The following is a 26,256-nucleotide window of genomic DNA, read 5'->3' on the forward strand; positions in this document are numbered from 1 at the left end:
ATAATATAATTATAAACCCCTATACTATTGAAACCCCCCACTATTGTAAGTTAACCCATGTATCCAAATGTTCATATGTGTTTTAATATCACTCGTGTAAAATTTCAGGATTTCAGCGCTAACGGTTTCCCAAATATATGAATTCTTGTATGTAATTCATATGAGAAGCGCCACACCCCTTTTTAATTATTCGCCATATGTTCATATGGGAGTCATAGTAGTTCATGCTTTGACAGAGGATTCTAGCTCTAATAGTTTCCAGATATACGAATTTTTGTATTTAATTGGTGGTGCCTCGTCATGCTAGTCCGGCCATTTTATTCCCAAAAGTTCATATGAATTTCAAAGTTTTTCGTGCTAAATATAGCCGGTCATAGTTGACTATATGATTGCTGATTTCAATGCGATATATGTATATAGATAATATTTGAACAATTCGACTATGAGTTAATGCATCCGAAAATGACGGTCATTTGCACTAACGTCTAACCACCTGGTTTGCTCTAATTCGTCTTCCATCATGAATGTACTCTTTGTAAAAAGAGAAAACTATCCCCGCTTTAGTGTCCCTTTTGTAAATCAAAGCAGAGACAGTCGTCACTTTAATGTCCCAATAAAACTAGAGAGTAGACGAAAAGGTTCTTTTTTATGTATTGATTCCTTTGGACTCTCCATTTGACTGTATTATCTTTATAAAAGTGTCGATTGAATACCTTTTAGAACACATTTTAACATAGCTAGTAACCTGGGTAGTCGGCTGGAAAACTAGCTAGTTCGGGACTATCTCTAAAATGCAGAAATGAAATCAAAACATACTCTATGAAATGAAAAATGAAAATCAATTCTATGGACTACTGTCAACGTTGTAGAATAGATTATTGACTGGACTATAGACTAGACTATAGACTAGACTATAGACTAGACTACAGACTAGACTACAGACTAGACTATAGACTAGACTATAGACTAGACTAAAGACTAGACTATAGACTAGACTATAGACTAGACTATAGACTAGACTATAGACTAGACTATAGACTAGACTATAGACTAGACTATAGACTAGACTATAGACTAGACTATAGACTAGACTATAGACTAGACTATAGACTAGACTATAGACTAGACTATAGACTAGACTATAGACTAGACTATAGACTAGACTATAGACTAGACTATAGACTAGACTATAGACTAGACTATAGACTAGACTATAGACTAGACTATAGACTAGACTATAGACTAGACTATAGACTAGACTATAGACTAGACTAGACTATAGACTAGAATATAGACTAAACTATAGACTAACTATAGACTAGACTATAGACTAGACTATAGACTAGACTATAGACTAGACTATAGACTAGACTATAGACTAGACTATAGACTAGACTATAGACTAGACTATAGACTAGACTATAGACTAGACTATAGACTAGACTATAGACTAGACTATAGACTAGACTATAGACTAGACTATAGACTAGACTATAGACTAGACTATAGACTAGACTATAGACTAGACTATAGACTAGACTATAGACTAGACTATAGACTAGACTATAGACTAGACTATAGACTAGACTATAGACTAGACTATAGACTAGACTATAGACTAGACTATAGACTAGACTATAGACTAGACTATAGACTAGACTATAGACTAGACTATAGACTAGACTATAGACTAGACTATAGACTAGACTATAGACTAGACTATAGACTAGACTATAGACTAGACTATAGACTAGACTATAGACTAGACTATAGACTAGACTATAGACTAGACTGCTATAGACTAGACTATAGACTAGACTATAGACTAGACTATAGACTAGACTATAGACTAGACTATAGACTAGACTAATAGACTAGACTAATAGACTAGACTATAGACTAGACAATAGACTAGACTATAGACTAGACTATAGACTAGACTATAGACTAGACTATAGACTAGACTATAGACTAGACTATAGACTAGACTATAGACTAGACTATAGACTAGACTATAGACTAGACTATAGACTAGACTATAGACTAGACTATAGACTAGACTATAGACTAGACTATAGACTAGACTAGACTATAGACTAGACTATAGACAAGACAGGATAAACAATACTCGATGTCTTCTGATTTGGATGAAATTTGCACCAAGGTTAGTACTATTGGATAGCTCTATCGATCCAGAACTGACGGACTTAGAGGCGCTCAAAGTTGGACATATTGGTCTTACAAGGTTTTATTCAAATGAGTGTAACTTTTCACCTATTGGTCCCAGAAAAAGTTGTCCAAAGGAGTTCAGATAGCTATTTGTGCTTTAAAAAAATTAAGACATCGATTTTAAAAGTTAAGTTACCCATGTGCAAAAATCCTACTATAAGATTGTTTTTGAAAATCGGTCCTTAATTGGCCTATAATATGTTCTTCAGTGTATATTATACTATAATCGAACTTGTGCAACAATCTGCTCTTGTTGTTGTTGTTTTTTAAAAATTACTCTCGACATTTGCTATTAAAATCTTATCATCAATTAGCAAACGCTGTTTAGTATGACATTAACATTGCTACTGTAAATATGGATTTTAAAAAGTTCTTAATCGTTCCTAATATATTGATCGTTCTTTTAATATGTTTCAATATTTGCTCCAATACTAAAGCTCAACAACACATGATGCCCGCACCTGTAGAAGAAAGATCGCAAGTATGTAAATTAATTTTTGAACATTTTTACCGTAATGAAGTTTTATATATACATATATTTTTGCAATAGGTACCTATGGCAGAAATGCATATGTCGATATTTGAACAAAATAGACGTTTAAACGGTTGTGGCTATAAACATAATGGCAAGCCGATACAGTGTTAAATTTAATTTTTTGTTGCACTTTTATTTCAATTGTTGTTGTATATATTAAGTTAAGCGTGTAAACTAATATAAAGAATTGTGATCAGAATTTTCTTTAATATTGTAAACATTGATTTTATTACTTTAGAGAGCAAAAGGTTGAAAGTCCACCTGTCGAAAAAAAATTTTTAATTGAAAATTATTGAATAAAATGCAACGTTTGTATAACAAATATTAACAATATTGGGAATTGATTGATTCATAAGCCTGTCCGTCTGTGTGTCTATGAAAACCTTGTGTTCACGCTACATGAATGTCGAAGTGCTTTAAGTGAACACCTGCCACAGTAGACTTTTTCATCCACTGGGTAGCCTTGAGAATCCTTCAATGAAGAAATTAGGTGGCAATTTTTGTACATGGCTGAACCGGTCCATGTACAAGCATGCTGAAGTACTCGAGCTATCTAATCTCTTGCCATATTATCCCTGTTGGGGAAGGATAGATGTCATGAGCAAGCTCAATCTAACCCAGACATAGGAAAAGTCAATAGCTGGTTAGATTCGATAGAAGGGCTGACCCAACATCAGGTGAAAACACCCTATTGATGTTATGAGGAATGCTCTTGTCCCTACAAACATTCTCATCATCTAAAGACTCACCCCAGTGCATTCCTGGACCTCTTAAAGTCGCCCAACCGCACTACTGAGATGGCTTCTGTTGGTTTGGCAACAGCACCTAGTCAACTGAACCCAATAATTGCCCCGACAAATAGTCGCGTAGCATGAATCAATATATCCTATTGAGATGGCAACAGCACCGAGAAACTTCTCCGAAGCGTAAAAAGGCATACTAAATCAGTACTAATCTCCAATATATGGAGACTTTCCCAATCTTTCAGCAATTTTTGCATCAGTTCCATTCCGATGATCATAAAGATCTCTCTAACCTGACAACACGACCGTTAAGAAATACTGATCGGGTTCAGGAATCTAGCATATGTTGTTTTGTACACAGACCTGTGTCATTTGAAATGAGAATTAACCAACGCATTATGATCCTATATATAATCAGCCATATCAGCCCTTCTCTGATATGATATATATTCTCTTCCCGCGAATTTGGGTTTAAACCACAGCCACTACGTGGATCCCGAAGGAACCTCAACCACCTGACCGGACAGGACAAGTACTGCGGGCAACTGGCCACCCGTAGTACTAGATTATGTGGATCTCTGGTTAGATCCCATGTCAAATCATACCAAGGACTAGCCGAGGAGTGAAGTGACATCACTAGTTTATAGTCCCGGCAGACTAGAGGTACTGGTAGCATCTTTTTACCCCGGGATTGCAATACACCAAGATGAGGGTCTTACATCAAGGAAACATGCCCTGGGGGGAGTGTTCACGCTACAGTTCACATACTCTTCTCTGTACCAAAAGAAGAATCTTATTGAAAATAGTAGAAATCAAACCATAATTTCACATAGAACTTATATAGCTGTACCTCCCGAATAGGACTTTACTGAGGAAATGTAACTTCTACAGTTATTTTCGAAGCCACTTTAGTATCACCATGATTATTTAGTTAAAAAAATGAGCGGATTAGTAAAAGAGGGCGTGGTACCTCCCATGTGGACTAATGAATAAAATTCGTTTATTTGGTAAACTATTAGAGCTAGAATCTTTAAAATTTGAATGAAGAACTTTAAAATCCATGTGAGGATTTTTTGTGGAAATAGGCGGACTTTCATTAGAGGTCTCGGGACCTCCCATATGAATTAAATACAAAAGTCATATATCTGAGTAATTAGACATCCATGTAAATGTTTGGGTAATGATAACGCGGAGTAGCAATAGGGGCGTGGTACCTCCCATATGAATAAAATTCAAAAATTCGTTTATCTGGGAAACTATTAGAGCTGGAATCTTAAATTTTTTTATAATGCGCTTTAACATGCATGTGGACATTTAAGGGAAATTGGGTGGACTTCCATTAGGGCGGCTTAGAACCTCTCATATAAATAAAATTCCTTAAATTGAGAAACTATTAGAGCGAAAATCATTTGGGGAAACTGGACGGAATTTCAATAGGGATCTTTCTATATAAACTATTTGAGATATAATGTCAAAATGTTTCATAGAAAAAATTGCAGAACTTGCAATGGTAGGCGTGGCATCTTCCATATGAAATAAATTTAAAAAAACGTATATCTTGCAAACTGTTAGAGCTAGAATCTAAATTGAATTTTTATTTAAAGTGGATTTTTATTTATATTGGTTTTAGGGTGGCAAAGCTCACTGGGTATAGCTAGTTAATTTATACAATTTAATTTTGCAATCAAACATGTTTGTTGAAAGCAACTCAGAAATCATCGGACTTCTATTCTTAGGTTATTCTATTAGGAGAGTTTCAGAGAATTTTAAAACAAGTAAAAGTGGTCTATAAATTTCGAAAAAAACATAATCAACTGCAGTTGGAATATGACTTCCAGAGATTTTAGTTGATTTATCTTTCTTAAATATATGTTTTATTATTATTATACTTATAACTACATATTAAATGTAATACTAATCGTTAAAAAAATTAATTTATATTTTTATAACATCGACGAGGTTTGCCTTTATGGGTCACACCACAATAGATATAACGATGTCGTACTGTTAAAATCATGGGACTCAGTTTACGAGTTTTCTGGATTGTCTGCAATAATAAAATTATAATAGTTTTTTTAAATTAATTCTTTATAAGATTTAATTCGATTCGAATAAATTTCAATTGTTTTGATTTTAAACGTCACTTTTTTGGTCATTTTTTATTTTACCTGTGATCGTCTATTGATTTTGAAAAAATCCGTAGTAATTGTATATCCTTGAGTGGCGATCATCAGTAACAGGAAACATGTAAATTTGATTAAACTTTTAAATAAGTCCATTATGACTTTCTGAGTTTCAGTTCTTGTACGATTCAATTTGTTTTAGTTTTTTTGTTTGTTTTTATTAAAGCCGATGAAAATGAAATAACAATTACTGAACCATAAAGATTTAAAGACAGCCTTCAACTGATGTGATAAGCGTATAACTCTTTGCAACTGTAACTTTATGAAACGATGCAAAATGAAGAATAATTCTTTTCAATCTCAGTTTTTTTTTCTTAAATCACTTATAAATATGGTAGGTATAATGATTTAGTCATTCGATGTGTAACAGATTATTAAATGTTGGACCATTTTTTGGAATTTTGAATATATCGGGTATTTTGCTATTGATGACATATTATATGATTGGTATAACCGGAAAACATAGAACAAAATAGAAAATCTCTTGATGTGGGGTGAGTAAAGATCGTTGCAGCCGTTTATTATTTTTTTGCGATTTTCTTATTATAGTTTGTCGTTGTCTTAAGCCTATTTAGTTTTTAAATTTTTATATTTTTTTTATTCTGTTGTTATAAAAAACATGTTTAATTGTAAACAAAAAACATATCAGTAGTTTAATGTTTATTTAATTATGAATGAACATAAATTTGTTTTTTATTTTATAGTTGAGAAGGCAATTAATCTTAAATTTGCAGCAATAGTGTTTATAAGGGTTCAGTGAAAATTTGGATTCCATCTATCCATTTTAGTTAATTTGTGTTTGTGTTCGACTATTCCGAATCTTACATACCCACCATCACAGAATTTGTTATAAATTGAAAGCCTACATCGGCAGAGAGTAAAAAATAAGATCTCTTGCTGGATTTTACAGTTTTTTATACATGTGTAAGCATACATGCATGTGAAATTAAGAGTGCAAGAAAGCTCTTAACAAAGCTCTTTGCCGATCAGGGATTTAAAGCTAATTTTAAAAGACGACATTTCCCAGCAAAAACATGCCAATGACTTGTACTTACTTTAAATATTTACTTTTCAATGACTACTGTATGAATGGGTCTCGTAATGACTTACAAATGATATATTATATAAGTACTTATTTTTTTGCCTTGGCATATTGTCTTCGAACTTTGTTTTTACCACATTTTTTGGTGAAAACTAATAATAGACGTATCCTCGTATATTCTCAGAAACAAAACTACTTACTTAATTCCCTATTTGTAGGCGATCGTAGTAAGTATTTATATAACTCCATATTTGTAAGCGAGCGTGGTAAGTGCTTCCAATGTCATCCCCGTGTTAAAGTAATGCTATTGTGTAGACAAATTTTAACATTTTAGCCCCTTACTTTTCAATGTTAGTTTTTGCTGGGTTAATATGAACATTCGATTTTCGCCTTAGCAAATTTAAAGGGAGCTATGGGACGAGCTCTATCGAATTTGAGTATTACTTAGTAAAAATAATCTTAATTCCACATTTTTAAGACGATTTATTGACAAAACGAATTATTATCTGAATAATGGGGGTAAAGTCTGATTCTCATGAAATATGTTATTAAAATAACCTATTTTCTGAATGGGACTTTATATCGGGGCTAGGGACAAACGTGTCTTAAGAATTTGTTCACTCTTGTTGAGTTTATTTCCTTAGGAGTTATTTTTCATAAACAGGATCCGGATGCGAAATTATTTGTTTGAATATATTTCATTGGTAGTTACTTCGCATTTTCTCGGAACTTATATTAAAACTATATCCATTGACTAAACCGTGTCGTAGTGTCTATGGACGTTAAGACACTTTTATAAGTGCCACAATGTCCATGAGAAGAGTGGCATAAAGTTCATGGATTACAAATAGTCCAGTTATCATGAAAAGTCTTAATATAGCGAAACCATTATTCGAAATACACCGGAGTTTAAAAAATCTGCGCCCGGCCGAAGGTCGGCTATCCAGTCGGCTGAATCCAAAATACAACCATACACGAGCAATTCCATCTCTTTCTTAAATTCTATATATATTTTCCAGTACAATTATATTTTAAAATGTTACAAAGTCCATGGACATTATTACACTTTTGAAAGTGTTATAACCTCCGTGAACACTATGACTCATGGCTCTTTTCCTTTATATGGGGAATAGGGTTATGGATAGGGGTGAAGGGGGTGGACCGTCTCATATGATTTGAAAGAGAGATTAATGTTCTTATAAAACATGTTTATGACGAATTTGGCCACGATACTGCCATTGTTAAGCCAATTATGAGAGTTAAAGTTATTTTCTGAAAGTGAACCTATACGGGGGCTGAACCGGTCCTAACAAAATTCGAATTACATCAATATACTTGTAATTTTAGCCAGTTATAAGTCATAATAACTTAATTATCTGAAGTGGACCGTAAAGTCCCAATCATCATCTATCGTATAAGAAGGAAAACTTCAGAGAAAAACTTCTTATGTCCAATATAACTTATTTATAGAATCGTGTACAATAGTTTAAATCTTCATTAAATAAATAAACTCAAATATTTTCTTAACTAAATTAATTTATTAACATATAAAAATCATACACATTTTATTTAAATTATTTACTTAATATTACAAAGAAAAAACGCCCTCATAATAATTTATCACTAGAGCAGGGTATAGGTTTTCCGTTATGTTTAAAACCGCAATTCTTATTATTTCGGCGAGGTGCTTGGGCTATGAAATAAACTATTTCTGAAGAGGTATCCTTAAAGAAAATAACATAACGTTTTAAAAAATTGTACTTAATACATAAATTTGCTTTATACTTGTACTTGTCAGATTTACAAAGTTTTGATTAATTTGATATTTTCAGATCATTTACATGATCCTATAGAAACAGAAAAATCTGAACAATTACTCGAACAAAGCAATTATTTCATCATGTTAATATTTACATTAAAATCATGGGATGCATCGGTGTCAAAACTTTCCTCGTTGGCCAATGAAAATTTCAATAAAATATAAATTAAAATAAATATTTTTACATTAAATAAATACATGATCTTTATTTGGCAATCAACCAACAAGATCACAATTTATTTATAAGGGAAATTGAGATTTCAAAAATTCAAAGCAGGAAATATCAGCACTTTAATAGTTTACCGTTATGTTTGAAACCACAATTGGCTGCTTGTCGAGGTGGTGGTATAAATATTGACTTATTACGACGTCGATTCTGTTAAAAAATGTGTATATTAATTTAAAGTTTTTTAATTAATTACAAATTACTCACTTCTTCTGGATTTGTATTGGATTCAATATTTAAGGTTTCATTTAAATTATTTGTGATTGTTGTATTATTTTGAGATGTAGTATTATAATTAATTAAATTGAAGTTATTGTTGCTGCTGTTGTTGCTATTATTATAATTTTTATTATTAATACTATTGTTGTTATAATCTAGTTCATTGGCTTTTAACAATGCGCAAATTATTAATATTATTAAAATTTTTATAAACATTTGTTGATCTCTTTCGAAACGTATAAGTCCAACTGATTGCATTGATTTCTTCTTACACTTGTTTGTTGTATTTTCATTTTATTCAACTGATAAGCCTTTCGAACAGCTTAAATTATTGTGTCATTATGAAATGTGTTGGAATTTTTTATTATTTTTTCCAGATAGTCGGTGCCATAGGCTTTATTAAGTGGTATGATTACAGCGTTTCTTTGATTATAAATGAAGTTTGATTTTTTTTTGCACCAAAATAAAGTTAACATTAAAATGGAAATTTTGTTTTATAAACCTTTTATAAAATTAAAATGTTGTTTGTGAATAAGGGGTTAAATTAAAAATTTTTATAAAATTCTTAAGTTTAATTTTCTTTTTGTCTTAATTTTCTTATATTTAAACCACTTTGTGGATGAATTAAGTAGACTTGAGTTTTTATGTAGAAATTACATTACAGTTGATAATAATTTAACTATCAGTATTGTCTGTTTTTGTGTTGTATTTCCTTTTCAATTTTTAACAATGAATTTTAAAAATAAATAAACAAAAGCATTGTATTTGCATATTTTGTAAAATTTATTTGAAACAAAAGAACGATTTTTTTATTTTAGAAATTTGTTTCTATTAAAATATTACGCATTTTTTAATTGAACATAAATTTAGTTAGTGCAGTTTAAATAGTCACGAAGAAATGATATGAACCGATATTATGTTCGATGTATAATTGCCCCTGGTTAGATCCCCTAATAGCATCTGTTTAACGTTCATATAGACTTAAATACATTGAAAATGGTTAAAATCGGTCGATTATTTCGAATAGCCCCCGTACAATGGTCATAATTATGTTAAATGTTCTAGTATCTCTTCAATCTGCAATCTTAGTGCGAAACTTAGATCATTTGACCTTAGCCCCCTTACAAAGTCTCCCTCAGAAAATGACTTGAAAGTCAAATATCACATATAAACACTAAAATCACGACGAAATCTTGCACGTATAACATTAATCCCTCTACCAAAATTTATCAGGAAAGACCCTTGCCTCCGTAAAACCCGTGTTTTAGAAAACCTCTTTTTTTGTCAGCAGATTGTGGAAATATTTTAGTTCCAAGTGGGACTCGAACTCGAGCCTGAAGAATATTCAATTAATAATTTTAGAATTAAGATAAAAAGACAAACTAAATGATTTACTATTAAAAATACTTCACATTTTCAACCAGTGAGCATGGTGTAGTCGGTCGGCCTGTTGTTCGACTATTCGTTGCTACAAAATAATTTTCCGACGCGACATACATTCATATATTTCGAGCCCTTATAGATGGCGGTGTCATTTACCCACGTCCGTCAGTCTGTCTGTCTGTCTGTCCGTATATAAGTTTAAATCAGTTTTTAGAGATCCGATTTTACACTACTTATAATCCCCAAAATCGTCCCTAGGAGGGCATGTTACCTTGATGAAAGTCTCCATCTTGGTGTGATTACGATCCCGGGGAAAAGTTTGCCTGAACTATAAACTGCAGATAGTGTATCCATGAGGTCGAATCAGAGAACCACATAATCTGGTACCACAGGAACCGGTAGCCCGCAGGGCAGAGTTGCAGACTTTGTATTGTACCGTTTATTGGAGAGGTCCCTTCGGGGCGCACAATGGTTTAAACCCAAATTCGCGGGGAAAGAGAATGTCGGTTAAAAGACTGATGCACGGTGAAATTTATAATTCCGTATAAGGTGTAATTCAACAGATACCCCACAGTGGAATGACTGTGGGACTAAGCATTGGAAATGAGTTGGTGTTAAGTGTATATGATACAGGATGATTGTAGGGGTATACAGATCTTATACGCCCGTATACCTAGAGTAAATGTGTCGGATATTGTTCCATATGTGTGTGTGGAAGGGTGAAGGGTGTGCTGGATAAGTCCGAAGTCACCAGATACCCCACAGAGGAGTGACTGAGGGACTAAGCATTTAAAATGAGTTGGTGTTAGGTGTATATGATACAAGATGAATGTAGGGGTATACGGATCTAACCCGCCTGTATACCTAGAGAGAGCGTGTCGGATTTTGTTCTCTATGAATGAGTCGAATGAATGAGAGGGTTAACATTGAAAACTTTGAATTTTCCTTCCTTGTCCAGGGAAAACTTTGTTCATACTAGACTTACCACAGTGTGTTCTCTATGAGTAAGAACAAATTCATCGGCTTATTTGATGGATTCGTGTTTCGGTCTTCCGAATACATCTATAGGTTGGATTGTAAACGGAAGTGATGTTTTTGCATCTCGAAAGTTGAGCAACCGGATAGCAATGGTCGAAGATTAGATAGCTCGAGTACTTGAACAAAGTGCTTGTATATGGAGTGGCAGAACTATGTATGTGTATGTGGTAAGTCGCCAAAGAAGCTTAAAAAAATTTTGTCATAAATATTTTCTTAATTTCGGAATTTTGTATCATATTTCGGAATTTTGTATCATATTTCGGATTGATAAATAACAAAAGTCTCAAGAGCATGTCTGATAGAATGATCTGAGATTTGAAATCCCAAAATATTACCACATGGACAGATAGACGGTCGCTATCTATAAGGATTCAAAAGTTTTAAATTCCAAAATTTAAACTATGAAATTATTTTTATTATCAAATTTTCCAAACTATTTTCTTACTGCAGTCTAATGCAGACTTATTGATGTGTAACTATCTGTGTTTAACAATAGCTTTACATATATTTATATGTTCATTAAAACTAATATGTAAATATTATTACTTTAGTATTAAAAATAATAAATGAACTAGGATAAAAGTTTTATATTTATTTAAAAATATAAAATTGTTTAAGCATTTTATTAACTAAAACAAACAATTATGAAATTGATTTTGCTTTTACTAACAAAAAGAAAACATAAATTTAACAGCCAAAGGCTGGTTCATGTGTCCTTTTTTTGTATTTTTCAACATTATATAAGCGACAAAGCTGCTTAAAGGCTTGACAAAGAAACGAATAGCAAAAACTAAAACTTTTACCGAAAAATATAAAAATATATTTATAAATAAAACTAGCTTTCTGCATAGAAAAATAAATGTTTTATAATGAAAATGTGCCCGGTTTAATCGAACATGTATTTGGATTTTACTTAACAAGTTTTGTATTTTGAACAAATATAAAAAAGCAGGATTTATATGTTATACAAAGGTTTCTTTTAATTACAAAAAAAAAATGTTCTTTTCTTTTCAAGAATAATATCATAAAAATTAATTTTGCCACCGTAATACGTCATGTGGTTTCTATTTAATTTCTTTCTATTAATTTTCAAACTCCAAACGTATACGTATTATTGCTGGCTGGTGTTAGAAATTAATAAATATCACTCATACGTTTTTGACAAGTGTATAAAAATCCCACACAACAAAACTGGTCATTACCAAAGATTTGTTTGTACTAACTATTTCTGGCTATTTTCATTTCTCTTGTTGTTGCTTTCTCTTTATTCGATTACAAAACATTACGTTGAAGTGAAAAAAACGACAAAAATTTCCACAAATAAAGAAATTTCAATTAAAATTCATAACTTGTTTGCTGAAAATGATAAATGACTTTCTGTAGAAAAGAATATTTGTGACAATTAAATGCATACAACAGAATATTTATCTCTTTAAAATACCTTAAACTACTATTGTTAAATTTATCTATAGAAAATTACATAAAAGACTACATATGGATAAAAATTTACATTTAACAACTTTAATGTAAAAAAAATAAATACTTAAACACTTTAAAATACACATGTTTACATGACTGTAAGTTACAGCCCACTTTTAATGCAACAGTTTAGGTTTTTTTGTGGCAGGAATTGAAAAAATAGAAAAATTAAAGTGTTTAATATTAATTTTTAGAGATGTGTTTAATATGGCAACAACTCTACAAAATTGGACGAATGTCGATCTTGTAGAGAAAAAAGTGAAACTGGGGAAATTTGTTTGTCATGGCCAGTCCTTTTGCATAATAGCCGAACTTATTTATTTAAGTATTATCTTAAAAACCCACATAGTTAATTTCCATCTACCTGTGTATGTAGGAGATCCTATAAATTGTTTTAAATAAAGCCAACACATATAAATGAAAGAGAAAATATGTTTCTTAACTCATTTCAAACTACAAACATTTATTAAAAAACAAAACGTTTTGTTCTTGTTTCTACACAATCAATTTTCTTTTTATTATTTGCAGCAATTTTTGCATGTTTAAATCATAAAGTTGGTTAGCCAGTCCCAGTAATTTGTATTAGAAACTTCTTAAACACATTTTTATGCCTCAATTGCATGTCGTTTATCACAAAACCCCACAAGAATGATTTAAATCTATGTAATTTTACCACACACTAACACAGTAACCGGCCAAAGTTTTGCTTTTAGTTTTAATGCTGATGTTTGTCGACAAACTAATTGTAGTTAAAGGAAAATTACACTGCGCTACAGATGTTATTAAGATTTGGGTAACCCAAAAATCTTACTTTCAAATATTTTTAAAGAAAGTTATAGAATGCAGACTAACTAACTAACTAACTAACTAACTAACTAACTAACTAACTAACTAACTAACTAACTAACTACTACTAACTAACTAACTAACTACTAACTACTAACTAACTAACTAACTAACTAACTAACTAACTAACTAACTAACTAACTAACTAACTAACTAACTAACTAACTAACTAACTACTAACTAACTAACTAACTAACTAACTAACTAACTAACTAACTAACTAACTAACTAACTAACTAACTAACTAACTAACTAACTAACTAACTAACTAACTAACTAACTAACTAACTAACTAACTAACTACTAACTAACTAACTAACTAACTAACTAACTAACTAACTAACTAACTAACTAACTAACTAACTAACTAACTAACTAACTAACTAACTAACTAACTAACTAACTAACTAACTAACTAACTACTAACTAACTAACTAACTAACTAACTAACTAACTACTAACTAACTAACTAACTAACTACTAACTACTAACTAACTAACTAACTAACTAACTAACTAACTACTACTAACTAACTAACTACTAACTAACTAACTAACTAACTAACTAACTAACTAACTAACTAACTAACTAACTAACTAACTAACTAACTAACTAACTAACTAACTAACTAACTAACTAACTAACTAACTAACTAACTAACTACTAACTAACTACTACTAACTAACTAACTAACTACTAACTAACTAACTAACTAACTAACTAACTAACTAACTAACTAACTAACTAACTAACTAACTAACTAACTACTAACTAACTAACTAACTAACTAACTAACTAACTAACTAACTAACTAACTAACTACTAACTAACTAACTAACTAACTAACTAACTACTAACTAACTAACTACTAACTAACTAACTAACTAACTACTAACTACTAACTAACTAACTACTAACTAACTAACTAACTAACTAACTAACTAACTAACTAACTACTAACTAACTAACTAACTAACTAACTAACTAACTAACTAACTAACTAACTAACTAACTAACTAACTAACTAACTAACTAACTAACTAACTAACTAACTAACTAAACTAACTAACTAAACTAACTAACTAACTAACTAACTAACTAACTAACTAACTAACTAACTAACTAACTAACTACTAACTAACTAACTAACTAACTAACTAACTAACTAACTAACTAACTAACTAACTAACTAACTAACTAACTAACTAACTACTAACTAACTAACTAACTAACTAACTACTAACTAACTAACTAACTAACTAACTAACTAACTAACTAACTAACTAACTAACTAACTAACTACTACTAACTAACTAACTAACTAACTAACTAACTAACTAACTAACTAACTAACTAACTAACTAACTAACTAACTAACTAACTAACTAACTAACTAACTAACTAACTAACTAACTAACTAACTAACTAACTAACTAACTAACTAACTAACTAACTAACTAACTAACTAACTAACTAACTAACTAACTAACTAACTAACTAACTAACTAACTAACTAACTAACTAACTAACTAACTAACTAACTAACTAACTAACTAACTAACTAACTAACTAACTAACTAACTAACTAACTAACTAACTAACTAACTACTAACTAACTACTAACTAACTAACTAACTAACTAACTAACTAACTACTACTAACTACTAACTAACTAACTAACTAACTAACTAACTAACTAACTAACTAACTAACTAACTAACTAACTAACTAACTAACTAACTAACTAACTAACTAACTAACTAACTAACTAACTAACTAACTAACTAACTAACTAACTAACTAACTAACTAACTAACTAACTACTAACTAACTAACTAACTAACTAACTAACTAACTAACTAACTAACTAACTAACTAACTAACTAACTAACTAACTAACTAACTACTAACTAACTAACTAACTAACTAACTAACTAACTAACTAACTAACTAACTAACTAACTAACTAACTAACTAACTAACTAACTACTAACTAACTAACTAACTAACTAACTAACTAACTAACTAACTAACTAACTAACTAACTAACTAACTAACTAACTAACTAACTAACTAACTAACTAACTAACTAACTAACTAACTAACTAACTAACTAACTAACTACTAACTAACTACTAACTAACTACTAACTAACTAACTAACTAACTACTAACTAACTAATAACTAACTAACTAATAACGAACTAACTAACTACTAACTAACTAACTAACTAACTAACTACTAACTAACTAAACTAACTAACTACTAACTAACTAACTAACTAACTAACTAACTAACTAACTAACTAACTAACTACTAACTAACACTAACTAACTAACTAACTAACTACTAACTAACTAACTCACTAACTGACTGACTGACTGACTAACTAACTAACTGAAGACCGACATCTGCTTGAGCTTCTTATTCGTGCATGAGGTTGGTCCAACATTTGAACGTATCCCGTATAATATTTCCCAATTTTGGTAATTAGTTATGCAATTATTTCATACATTACTTGGTAATGAGTGGTGCTAGCCAATAACAATAATGACTTTTTTTTTAAGTATTTGTAACCATTTGTTGAGATCATATGTCTAATAAGGGATTACTTAGTGGATCTAATCGTAGATGATATTAGAAGTTTTTTTAAAAAGGTATTGATTTTAACATTTGTGGTAAAACCATTCCAAATAGCACGATAAAATAACTTGTTAATGAAGTCGTTTTTTAATCCGGGAAAGATAACTGGATAATCATCGTCGAACGAAAATAAATAGTTATACACCCAAGAAGAAAGTACTAACACTTTGCTCTAATATTACTTGCCTATATATTACTGATGCTTGCTTGACTAAGAAGTGTATCGTTTAGAGCATCTTAGAGAGACCAATTTTTTACGGCAGTTTATTTAAAAATGTTGTAGCATAGTGTTTTAAAAATAGCACTAAAACTAAATATGAATAAGTTTTTTATAACTAATAATTCATACCAGTATAAAGTAGAGTTATATTCATCATTGTACCTACGAGTAGGAGAAATAGCAACTGAAATATTTAAATAATTTTACAAATAATTTACAAAACTTTGTTATATGCATAGCAGTTGTAGTAGTTGCCGTTTAAAATTATAGAACACAAGTTGAACACAATAAACTCATGTGGCAATTTAAATAATTTATATGTATGCAAGCACTCATATGGACTATTAAGTATTTATTTTTTTCATAATTTTTGTGAATCCTTTTTAGTTCTATAATATCGTATATTCTTACAAATTTAAGTAAAATTGTTTATAATTAAATAAAGTTGGCAACAATTTTAAATTGTTCTACTTTTGAAGCTCTTACCCCAATTTTGATTAAATTACATTTGATTAAATTAAAAAAATAACAAAGTTTTATTAAATTTAGCTTGATTTATAAATATTAAATAAATTTAAACATTTTGTGTAGCTTTATATCAGCTGTTTATTGCACAATATAAATCAAAACAGTTCAAAAACCTCAAAATTGTTGTCCCAATATTCTTTTCGCCCCATTAAACATCTTTGTAAACAGGTAATCTAATCACTTTATGTTAACCATATTATAATTGTTATATTCATACTAAAAGCCAAAAGTAAAATAAAAGGACTTTTTTCCACAACCACCTTATTTTCACACACACACACACATATACGCACACACTTCTATTGTATCAACTAAAAAGGAAACCTTAACTACTTACAAACATAAATAAATACTTATGTATTTTATTAGTAAATCCTTGTTTGTATTGGCAAATCCTTAAAATACCTACACACTCATACATACATATTATTCTAATGATTAAATGATAAACTTCTACTCGTTCTATGTATTCCACTTTATCTTTTGTTATTTCAAGTGTATGTAAAGATAAATATTTATTTTACTCTATTTTATTCTAAAGGTTGTTTTTTATTATTTGTTATACTTTGTAGATTTCTTACTCTATGCAAATTATTTAACAATAGAATATTTATACCTTGATGTATTTGTTACGAAAAAAAAAAATGTAATGAGCACAGCAAATATGTTTGTCCCTAATAAAGACCATAGATAAAAAGGATAAAGTCTTTTAAAATGAAACCTACTATGTTACGTATACCTTTCTTTTTTGATTAGGGACTAAAGGAATGATTGTGATATAATTTATATTAAGATTCATAAAGTTTATGATGCCCAGTTTTTAAAAAAAGGAGTACAATGGTTTTGTCATACCGTTTGTAACATATACAAATAAATATTGGTTTCAGACCCACAAAACTATATGTAGTACATATATGTATATGTATGTAGTATATTCTGAGTTGTAGATTTTAAGTCAATGAAGCCATTTACGTTAGAGTGAATCGTGGAAAAACTTTCTTGAGAATCTGATGTAGATACAACTCTCAATCGACGCCGACGCATGTTAATGTACAAAATGTGGGAAAATTAAAAAATATATATTGAAAATTCTGATCTCAGTACAAATTGTTGAAAAAATTTTTTTTTCCAAATCGATTTCAAATGTTGCCTAAGTGATAACATTTTCCCACAAATATTCTCCATTAATAAGATTTGGTATTGCAAATATACAATATCGTTTCACCTAGTCACCATAAAAATATCCTGCCGGAAAATTGTTTGATGATCCTGAAAATCCCAGTATTTTTTCAGGATTAGGATATCCCGAAACACGGGATTTTTCAAAATAAATCCCGGAATTTGTAAAATCTAGTCCCGTTTGGCATCCCCAGTATAAATACCACGAATATACCGAAAACCATGAGATTTCAAACTTTAGATGAATACATCTATTTTAAAGATGACATAACAAACTTTCAAATGGGATACATTTTATAAATAAAGTTGTCTTGGCGCTGTTATTGTCTCAGGGATTCAACTTTTTCCAAATTTTGTCGGCCTGTGCAATTGATCATCGCACAGCCTAAAAATATATAAATGTATGTATAAAATTTTGCTCATGTATATCCACTAACGAGGAACTTTTGAAAATTCACATTTTTAGGGGATAAAAACTGGTAAATTCGGTTACCTTATACATATATCCTCAAGTAAAACAGATACTTAAAAAATTTTGCACTTATAGTTGTTTTTTAAAACAAGGAGGAGAGGTATATGGTACTTTTTCGAATTTCGTTTATTTTTAGGAGTAAATGGACAAAAACTGGTACTTTGGTACTTTTTTGGCCATTATGTACATATGTATATTTTAAACCGGTGAATATAGAAATAAAATTTATATCGCATTCGTTCTTTATAGAAAAATTACAAATTCAAGTTTGGTACTTTTAGAAAATTCAGAAGTTTAAGGGATAAAAATCGCTGCATCGGTAGGTAGAGAAAAAGTACCAAAAAAGGGAATTTTAAATTAATTCAAACTCATTGTTCCAATTTTGATTGAATTTTACAAATCGGCAGATTGGTGTGCTTTTTGGAACTCGTTCCTATTTAGGGCCAAACTCAGGTGAATAAAATGAAAAGTACTTTTCACAAAGCAGAATTTACAAGATTTTTAACATACTTGGTCCTTTCTATATTTGGTATAATATGGATCCAAATCATAGGAAAATAAAAAACTACATAGTCTGACAATCCATCTAAAGGATTGATCAAGGCTCAATCCAAATTTTAGTTTAGTTTAAAAAGGTGTTTACGCCATATTTGAGACGTCTCAACAGTTTTTATTTATAAAATTCTATTATATCTTGTTCTTTCTTTTAAGATATCTTAATCTAAAATTTAAACGGGTAATAATTAAAGAAAAATCTAAAAACTTGAACGGACGATATCTTAACAAATCAATCTAAAAATTTAAGAATTATAAATTGTAAATTAAAACCGAAATGCAGCTGAAAAGCAGTATATTCTGGTCTTTGAGTTACAAATTTGTTGATTTATGTTATTCGACAATGTATAAAAGAGAAGTGTAGAGAAGAGCACTTCAGACAGGGAAAGGTTGTGAAATTTTGTACAGATGTAAATGCATTCCTCGGCTAGCGTAGATATTGGTATTATCACTGATCAGAAGGGAAGGAGTTAGGTAAGTACTTACTACAATCGCCTTCAAATAGGTAGTAGTAAGTATTTTTTTTTTCTGAAAAAAAAGATTGTCTACGAGGATAAATCCCCTCCGTCTATTATTAGCTTAAAAAAAAAATATATTTTTTCGTTTGCGTTAAAAACAATGTTCAAAAACAATATCAAGACTAGAAGGTAAGCACTTACATTATATATATTATGCATAAGTCATTACTATACTCTTTCTAAGTAATGCAGACAGTATGAGGTACTCATTGAATAATAAGTTGTTGAGAAAGTACAAGCCATTACCATGCTTTTGCTGGTTAGTTCTACTGCAATTATATTTCGGCACAAAGTAGTAATAAATACCTAATGTAGAGTACTCCTGGAAATTATATTCTTATAAGAAATTTCTTTGGTTAAAATCCTAAATTTTTGTTTAAAGATTAAATAAAATAATCTTCTAAACTTATTATAAGTCATGTTAATGAATTGTTCGACAAATGCCTTGGCTTTAAAGCTAAAAATAATTTTTCTACAGCAAAAACATAATTTTGTTTTCATATTTATATCACCTACTGTTTAACAAATTTTCGAACTTTAATAATAAATCACAAAATAGATAGAAAAATTATATGTTTGTAAATTTCTTTATTAATAATATGTTATAGTAGGTAATTAATGATAATAGGTTGAAAAAGGGTTTAATATTTAATAAATTCTACTGATGTTTATATTAGACTAAAGTTTATAAAGATTTATGTAATATTTCAAATTTTTGATATATAAAACATGTCCAATTATGTAGAACACTTGGGGATAATTTATTACTTAAAACTCTTCATCTAGAGTTACAAATTGAAATTTTATTAAATCCTTAACAAAAAAACAGTTAAGCACAAATACTTATTTACAAAATAACAATAAACGTTACAATTCAATTAATTGAAACTGCAGGATTTGTCAGAAAAGAAAAACAATTAAAAACCAGTAAGAAATTATAGTGGGGCGAGGCCGACCATATAATACCCTACACCTGTTACAAAAATAAAATGTGATTTAGTTTTCATATTAATGCATTTAAGTTGAATTGTACCTTGTCTCAGATATACTTAAGCCATTTATTGTTGAATAAAATTGTGGACATTTAAGTCAAATTTTGAAGGGGACTTTGTATATGGTCAAATGAGACCCTATAATTATAAAATTCACGAGGGTCATCCAGGGTAGTACAGAACTTGGTTTTGCAGCTTTTTGTCGAGATACAAGTATATTAAACATAATTATGAACTTAAAATCTCTATTCGTCGGGTTCAGTTGTATGGGGGCTAGATGAAATAATAGACCGATGTTAACCATTTTCAATAGGCTTTGTCTCCATAGAAGATCATGTGCCAAATTTCATTGAATTATCTTCAAAATTGCGAACTGTAGTTTGAATACAAGGTTTACATGGACGGATAGACGGACGGACGGACAGACAGACGGACGGACATAGCTAAATCGACTCGTAAAATGATTCTAAGCCGATTGGTATACTTTAAGGTGGATATAGGACCAATATTATTGTGCGTTACAAACATCAGCACAAACCCACTAAGGTGATGTAGGGTATAAATAGCTTCAAACTGAAAATAAAATAATAAACTAAAATCTTTATTTAATCGCTGCAAAAGAGGAAATATGAACATTTTACTGAAAGAAGAATTTTATAAAAGAAGAATGTAACTAAAAATAGTTAATTTTCAAAACAAATCCTTAATGGACACTTTAAGTCAACAACATCATAATCATCTGCAGCCACAGCAACAATAAATAGCACAATTATAACAATAGATAGAAGGAAACAAAGCAAAAGTAGTAGCAAATAGTAAAAGGAAACAAAAGGGAAATAACAACTTGAAAAGATGTTAAACATCGTTATCAAGATGTACGAGTGAGAATATATAGTAGTAGTAAAACCACAGATTGATAGTAAAAAAAATGTCAAACTTTACAATTCGCTTGTTGCAACAAAACCGAAAAATAAGAAACATCAACAGCAACAACTAAGCCTGAAGAAAGGAAGACAAAATATTATACAAGTATTAAAAACTTAACAACTGATGTCAAATGTCAAAAACACTTTTATTTTTTTCATTTAAAGACTTGAAAGAGTACAATTAAGCTCAAGTAAAAGTGCAATGAATTTGCTGATAATAAATTGTATTTAAGCAGGGATAAAATAAAAGTACTTCTTGCAGTCACAACAGCATAAATTAAGAACAAAAAAAAAACATGCAGCTAAAGTTTAAATTGAAACATTTGTAGAAGAGTTTTTATTTATTTTTTTTTTCTTAGTTTACATAAGGGAAGGATTCCTAAGCTAGATTAGATAAAACAAGTAAGAGTGTTATATTCGACTATGCCGAATCTATAACCACCATCAAACCGTATGCCGTAAATGGAATGCCCCGTTATAAACATCAGATTGATATTTGAAATAGGACTTAAGTAAGAAATTTACTTCTGTATATCGAATTTCATAGCTATACTCGCATTTTTAAGCCAGTAATGTACGTTAAAGTCATTTTCTGAAGAGGACCTTACATGGGGGGTACGGTCAATTATGGACCAATGCTCATAAAATTCGATAGAGAGATTTGTGCTCCTAAGAAACTTACTTGTGTAGAATTTCAGCGCTAGACTAGTATTTTTAAGGCAGTAATGGGCGTTAAAGTCATTTTTGGGAGGAGACCATATATAAGGGGTAGGGTCAATTATGGACCAACCCTCATAAAATTTCGTAGAGAGAATTGGGCTCATATAAAACTTATTTATGTCGAATTTCATCGCTACACTCGCATTCTTAAAACAGTTGTGACTGTTAAAGCTGTTTTTCGGAGGGCCCCTTGTATGGGCGCTATGCGAAAACGTGGACCGATATTGCCCATTTTCAAACCTTACCTATAAGAAATATTTGTGGAAAAGTTCAACACTCTAGCTCTTTACGTTCGGACTTTATCGTGCTTTCAACAGACAGACAGACGGACGGACAGACATGGTTAGATCGGACCCAGAATATTCAAAAATACTTTTGTGGGTCTATGATCAATATATCGATGTGTTACAAACGGAATGACAAAATCAATCCCTATCTTTTTTGATGGTGGGTATAAAAACCGAACTAAATTTTAAGATGGTGCATATATGAAGAATTGATCGAAAGATATTGTTTCCTCAACTAGTAAATGGTTTTTTATGTTAGTAAGGTTACTTCCCCATTCTGGTTTTATCGCTGCAGGCCATTTACTTGCGACAAATTTTTGTATTTTTTTTTTTTTTTTACAACGTACAATGTGCCATTTCAAGTTTGAAGGTGTGATGATTAAATCACAACCAGATTTTCGTTGAAATATACCCTTTACCTTGTAAAAGGTTTGAGTATTTGATTTCACTGCTTAAATAAACGAAATAGGTTTAAAAGGAGAATTAAAGGACATTTTAACGATGGTAATATTTTTAAAGCGGATTACTTTTGTGAAATTTTATTAATTTTATTGTAAAATAATAGACAATTGAAAAAATATTTAAAAATTCAATAATTATTAGTTCAGTTTTTCCTTTATTTCGAATTGTTATTTTCATATTTTCTTCAATTATGAATTAGATCTAGTTAAATTTGGCATTAATTTTATATTGATTCCAAATTAATATTAGTTTTGTTCTATTTAATTACGAAGAAAATTTCGAAAAGACTTTTTACGTAATATTTACGAAAAATTCGTGTATAATATGAAATATTACTAAATCAAACTCTTTGAGTATACATAGGTCTTGTTCTGTTCTTAGTTATTTTTACTTCGGTTCTCCATAAACTCCAGTGGTATTTTGTACTGAATTTAATTCTGTTCTCAATCTCAATATGATTCAGTTTTAAATTAATATCAGTTCTGTTCTGAAAAACTTCTACATTTGATAAGTTTTCAATAGATTTTAGATTGTATTTTTGTATTTATTCTAGTTGCGTTCAGTTCTAAATCGGCTCTAGTTCTGTTTTCAATAGATTATAAAATTACTCATTGTGTATCAATTCGAATTAAGGTTTCACATTAATCTTTTAGTTCTGATAGATCTTTCTACTTTTTTGCTAATTTTATTTTTGTTTACTGGTTGAGAGCTCATTTCTAAATCAATCACTGTTCAATTATAAATAGATTACAGTTATTTTCTGCAATATTTCAAGTCCAGTATGTACTTAATTCTAGTAGCTCTGGTTGTGTTCTGAGTTTAATGTCCAGCAGTTTGAGAAAGAATCAATGCATCCGAATATGACAGTATTTTTTAACAACATGGTTTTCTTGGTCTTTAGTCACGAATGTACTCTTTGTAATCGAGAATGAATATATGTAGTCGTCACATTAATGTCCCTTTTGTAAGCGAGAGCTCAAAGCAATCTAGCGTAGAAAAACATTGCTGGGGAGTCAATACCCTTGGACTAGCTTTCTGGCTCTCTTTTTTTGTAATCTATGAAGTAATGATTGACTTCTTTGTCAACTGTGCAGTCGGTGGCTATGTGTAACCCTAAGTCGATCTTCGATTCTGTAACTTGATAGCGAGGTTCAAGGGTCAACCCCATTCATTATCTGTAAAGTTTAAAAAACTCTCATGGTTAAATCTAAAAATTGTCAACTTATACTTCCAAAATCCTCGGTGGCATGTCACCTTGATGAATCTTCCCCCCTTGGTGTTATTGCAATCCCGAGGAAAGGAGGTGGAAAATGTGAGAATAAGCGTTGGAAATGAGTTGATGTCATGTGAATATGATACGGGATGGGGCAATGCGGGCCTCACCCATCCGTATACCTAGAATTAGTGTGTCGGATGTTTTTCTCAATGAGTGTATCGGATGTCTTATACAGGTGATACCAATGAATTTTCCTTCCTTGTCCGGGTATGTTCAGGGTTTACTCTGTTCACACCATATTTACCACAGTGTGTTTTCTAGGAGTAAGATCAAGTCTTCGGCTTATTTAATGGATTCGTGTTTTGATCTACCGATTACGTGTCTAGGTGCTGTTGCCGACTGATTAGAGGCCATCCCAATTGCGTGGTTATAAAAGGAAGTGATGTTTTTGCATATCGGAAGTTAAGCAACGAGGCAGTAATGGTCAGCGATTAGATGGATCAAGTACTTGAGCAAATTGCTTATACATGGAGCGGCAGAACCATGTATAAACATAGCCACCGGCGTTTAAGTTACAAAAAGTGGCGGTGGTAAGTTATCTAATCAGCTCACCCTGTGATTGAAAAACTATCATGTAAAGCACTTCGACTTCTTATACAGACTTCCAAAAATTAAATGCATTTTGCCATATAAATACGTGCTACTACAGCTTCCACTCCTTTCTATTTTTTACGAAAAATTAGGACTAATTTACTTGTAATCGCCTGTTTCATCCTGACTCATTACTTTTATATTGAAGTTACTTTTTGTGGCAACAGAATTGTGAACCATTTTTAACATGAAGCTATTTTAAGTTACTTTTGTCAAGAAATTCCTCTCAACTGAAATAGTTTTTTAAGTGAGTTGTCAACGATGACAACGACAACAAGAACAAAGAAACAAGTTTAAAAGAAAAACTGCGTTAAATTGGCAATTTAACATTTAAATAAATTGTAGTTATTTGGTTGTAGGAAGATGTGTAGTTGCAAAGTTAGGAGTTCTTTATAACCTGCAGTTTTAATGGGAGACTTTTTGTTGTCTTTTCAACAATAGTCATTTTTGTTCCCAGAATTGCAGGATATATGCAAATATTTTTTATGTTAGTAAAATATGAATTTTTATTAAAGCGGATGCGGATGTGTTGAAAACAAAAATAAATGTTTGCATATGTTTTCATATGTAAATGTATAAACACCCAGCAAACCCTGATATTAAAATTAAAAGTTAAAAAGTTAGAAGATAATTTAATCACCTGTGAAAAATTTCACTTGGAAAAAATTTAAATTTCATATGCATATGTTTGCTGGGTATGTTTGACAAAAAGTAAAGTTTTAATTTTACTCACTCAATTTGCTACGAAGTTACTTTTAAAAAACGAAGTAACTTTTTTCCTAGACTCTTTCTTTCTATTTCTATTTTAGTCATGGATTCATGCTTCAATTGTATTTTCAATTTATTTCAGTCTTTTCTTACCCTACAGCACTATAGAAGGAAGGTTATTATTGGTATTATTGGCTATCGACTTGAGTTCCATTCTAATTCAATTTCAGATCAAAATAAATTCAAGTTAATATCTGTATAAATTTTAGTTATGTTTTGAAATAATTCTAGATTCAGTTCGAAATTTCACTACTGAAGTGCTGCTAGTTGAGTTAAAACGAATTCCCATTTAATTCTGAATAGAGTCGTCCCCGAAAATTCACTTTAAAGACCTTTCGAAATTCACTTAATATTGTCGTCTTCGGAAATTCACTTTA

The 26,256-nt window shown here is 30.5% G+C and overlaps 2 protein-coding genes across 2 annotated transcripts in view; both read right to left on the minus strand.

Annotated features, from left to right (window-relative positions):
- Nucleotides 1-26,256, minus strand: part of LOC119610071 (corticotropin-releasing factor-binding protein) — a 48,750-nt gene that overhangs the window by 15,759 nt on the left and 6,735 nt on the right.
- On the minus strand, nt 8,256-9,278 carry LOC119610069 (putative uncharacterized protein DDB_G0277445). Its single transcript, XM_037965159.1, has 3 exons — nt 8,985-9,278; nt 8,647-8,927; nt 8,256-8,456 (listed from the first exon to the last, which is right to left on the minus strand). The coding sequence occupies exons 1-2, from the start codon at nt 9,252-9,254 to the stop codon at nt 8,835-8,837; spliced, it is 363 nt and encodes a 120-aa protein (XP_037821087.1). The 5' UTR covers nt 9,255-9,278; the 3' UTR covers nt 8,256-8,456; nt 8,647-8,834.

Source organism: Lucilia sericata, unplaced genomic scaffold (genome assembly GCF_015586225.1).
Source record: "Lucilia sericata isolate MDLA Ls3-8-SP2 unplaced genomic scaffold, ASM1558622v1 Contig001110F_arrow, whole genome shotgun sequence".
Taxonomy (NCBI): Eukaryota; Metazoa; Arthropoda; class Insecta; order Diptera; family Calliphoridae; genus Lucilia; species Lucilia sericata.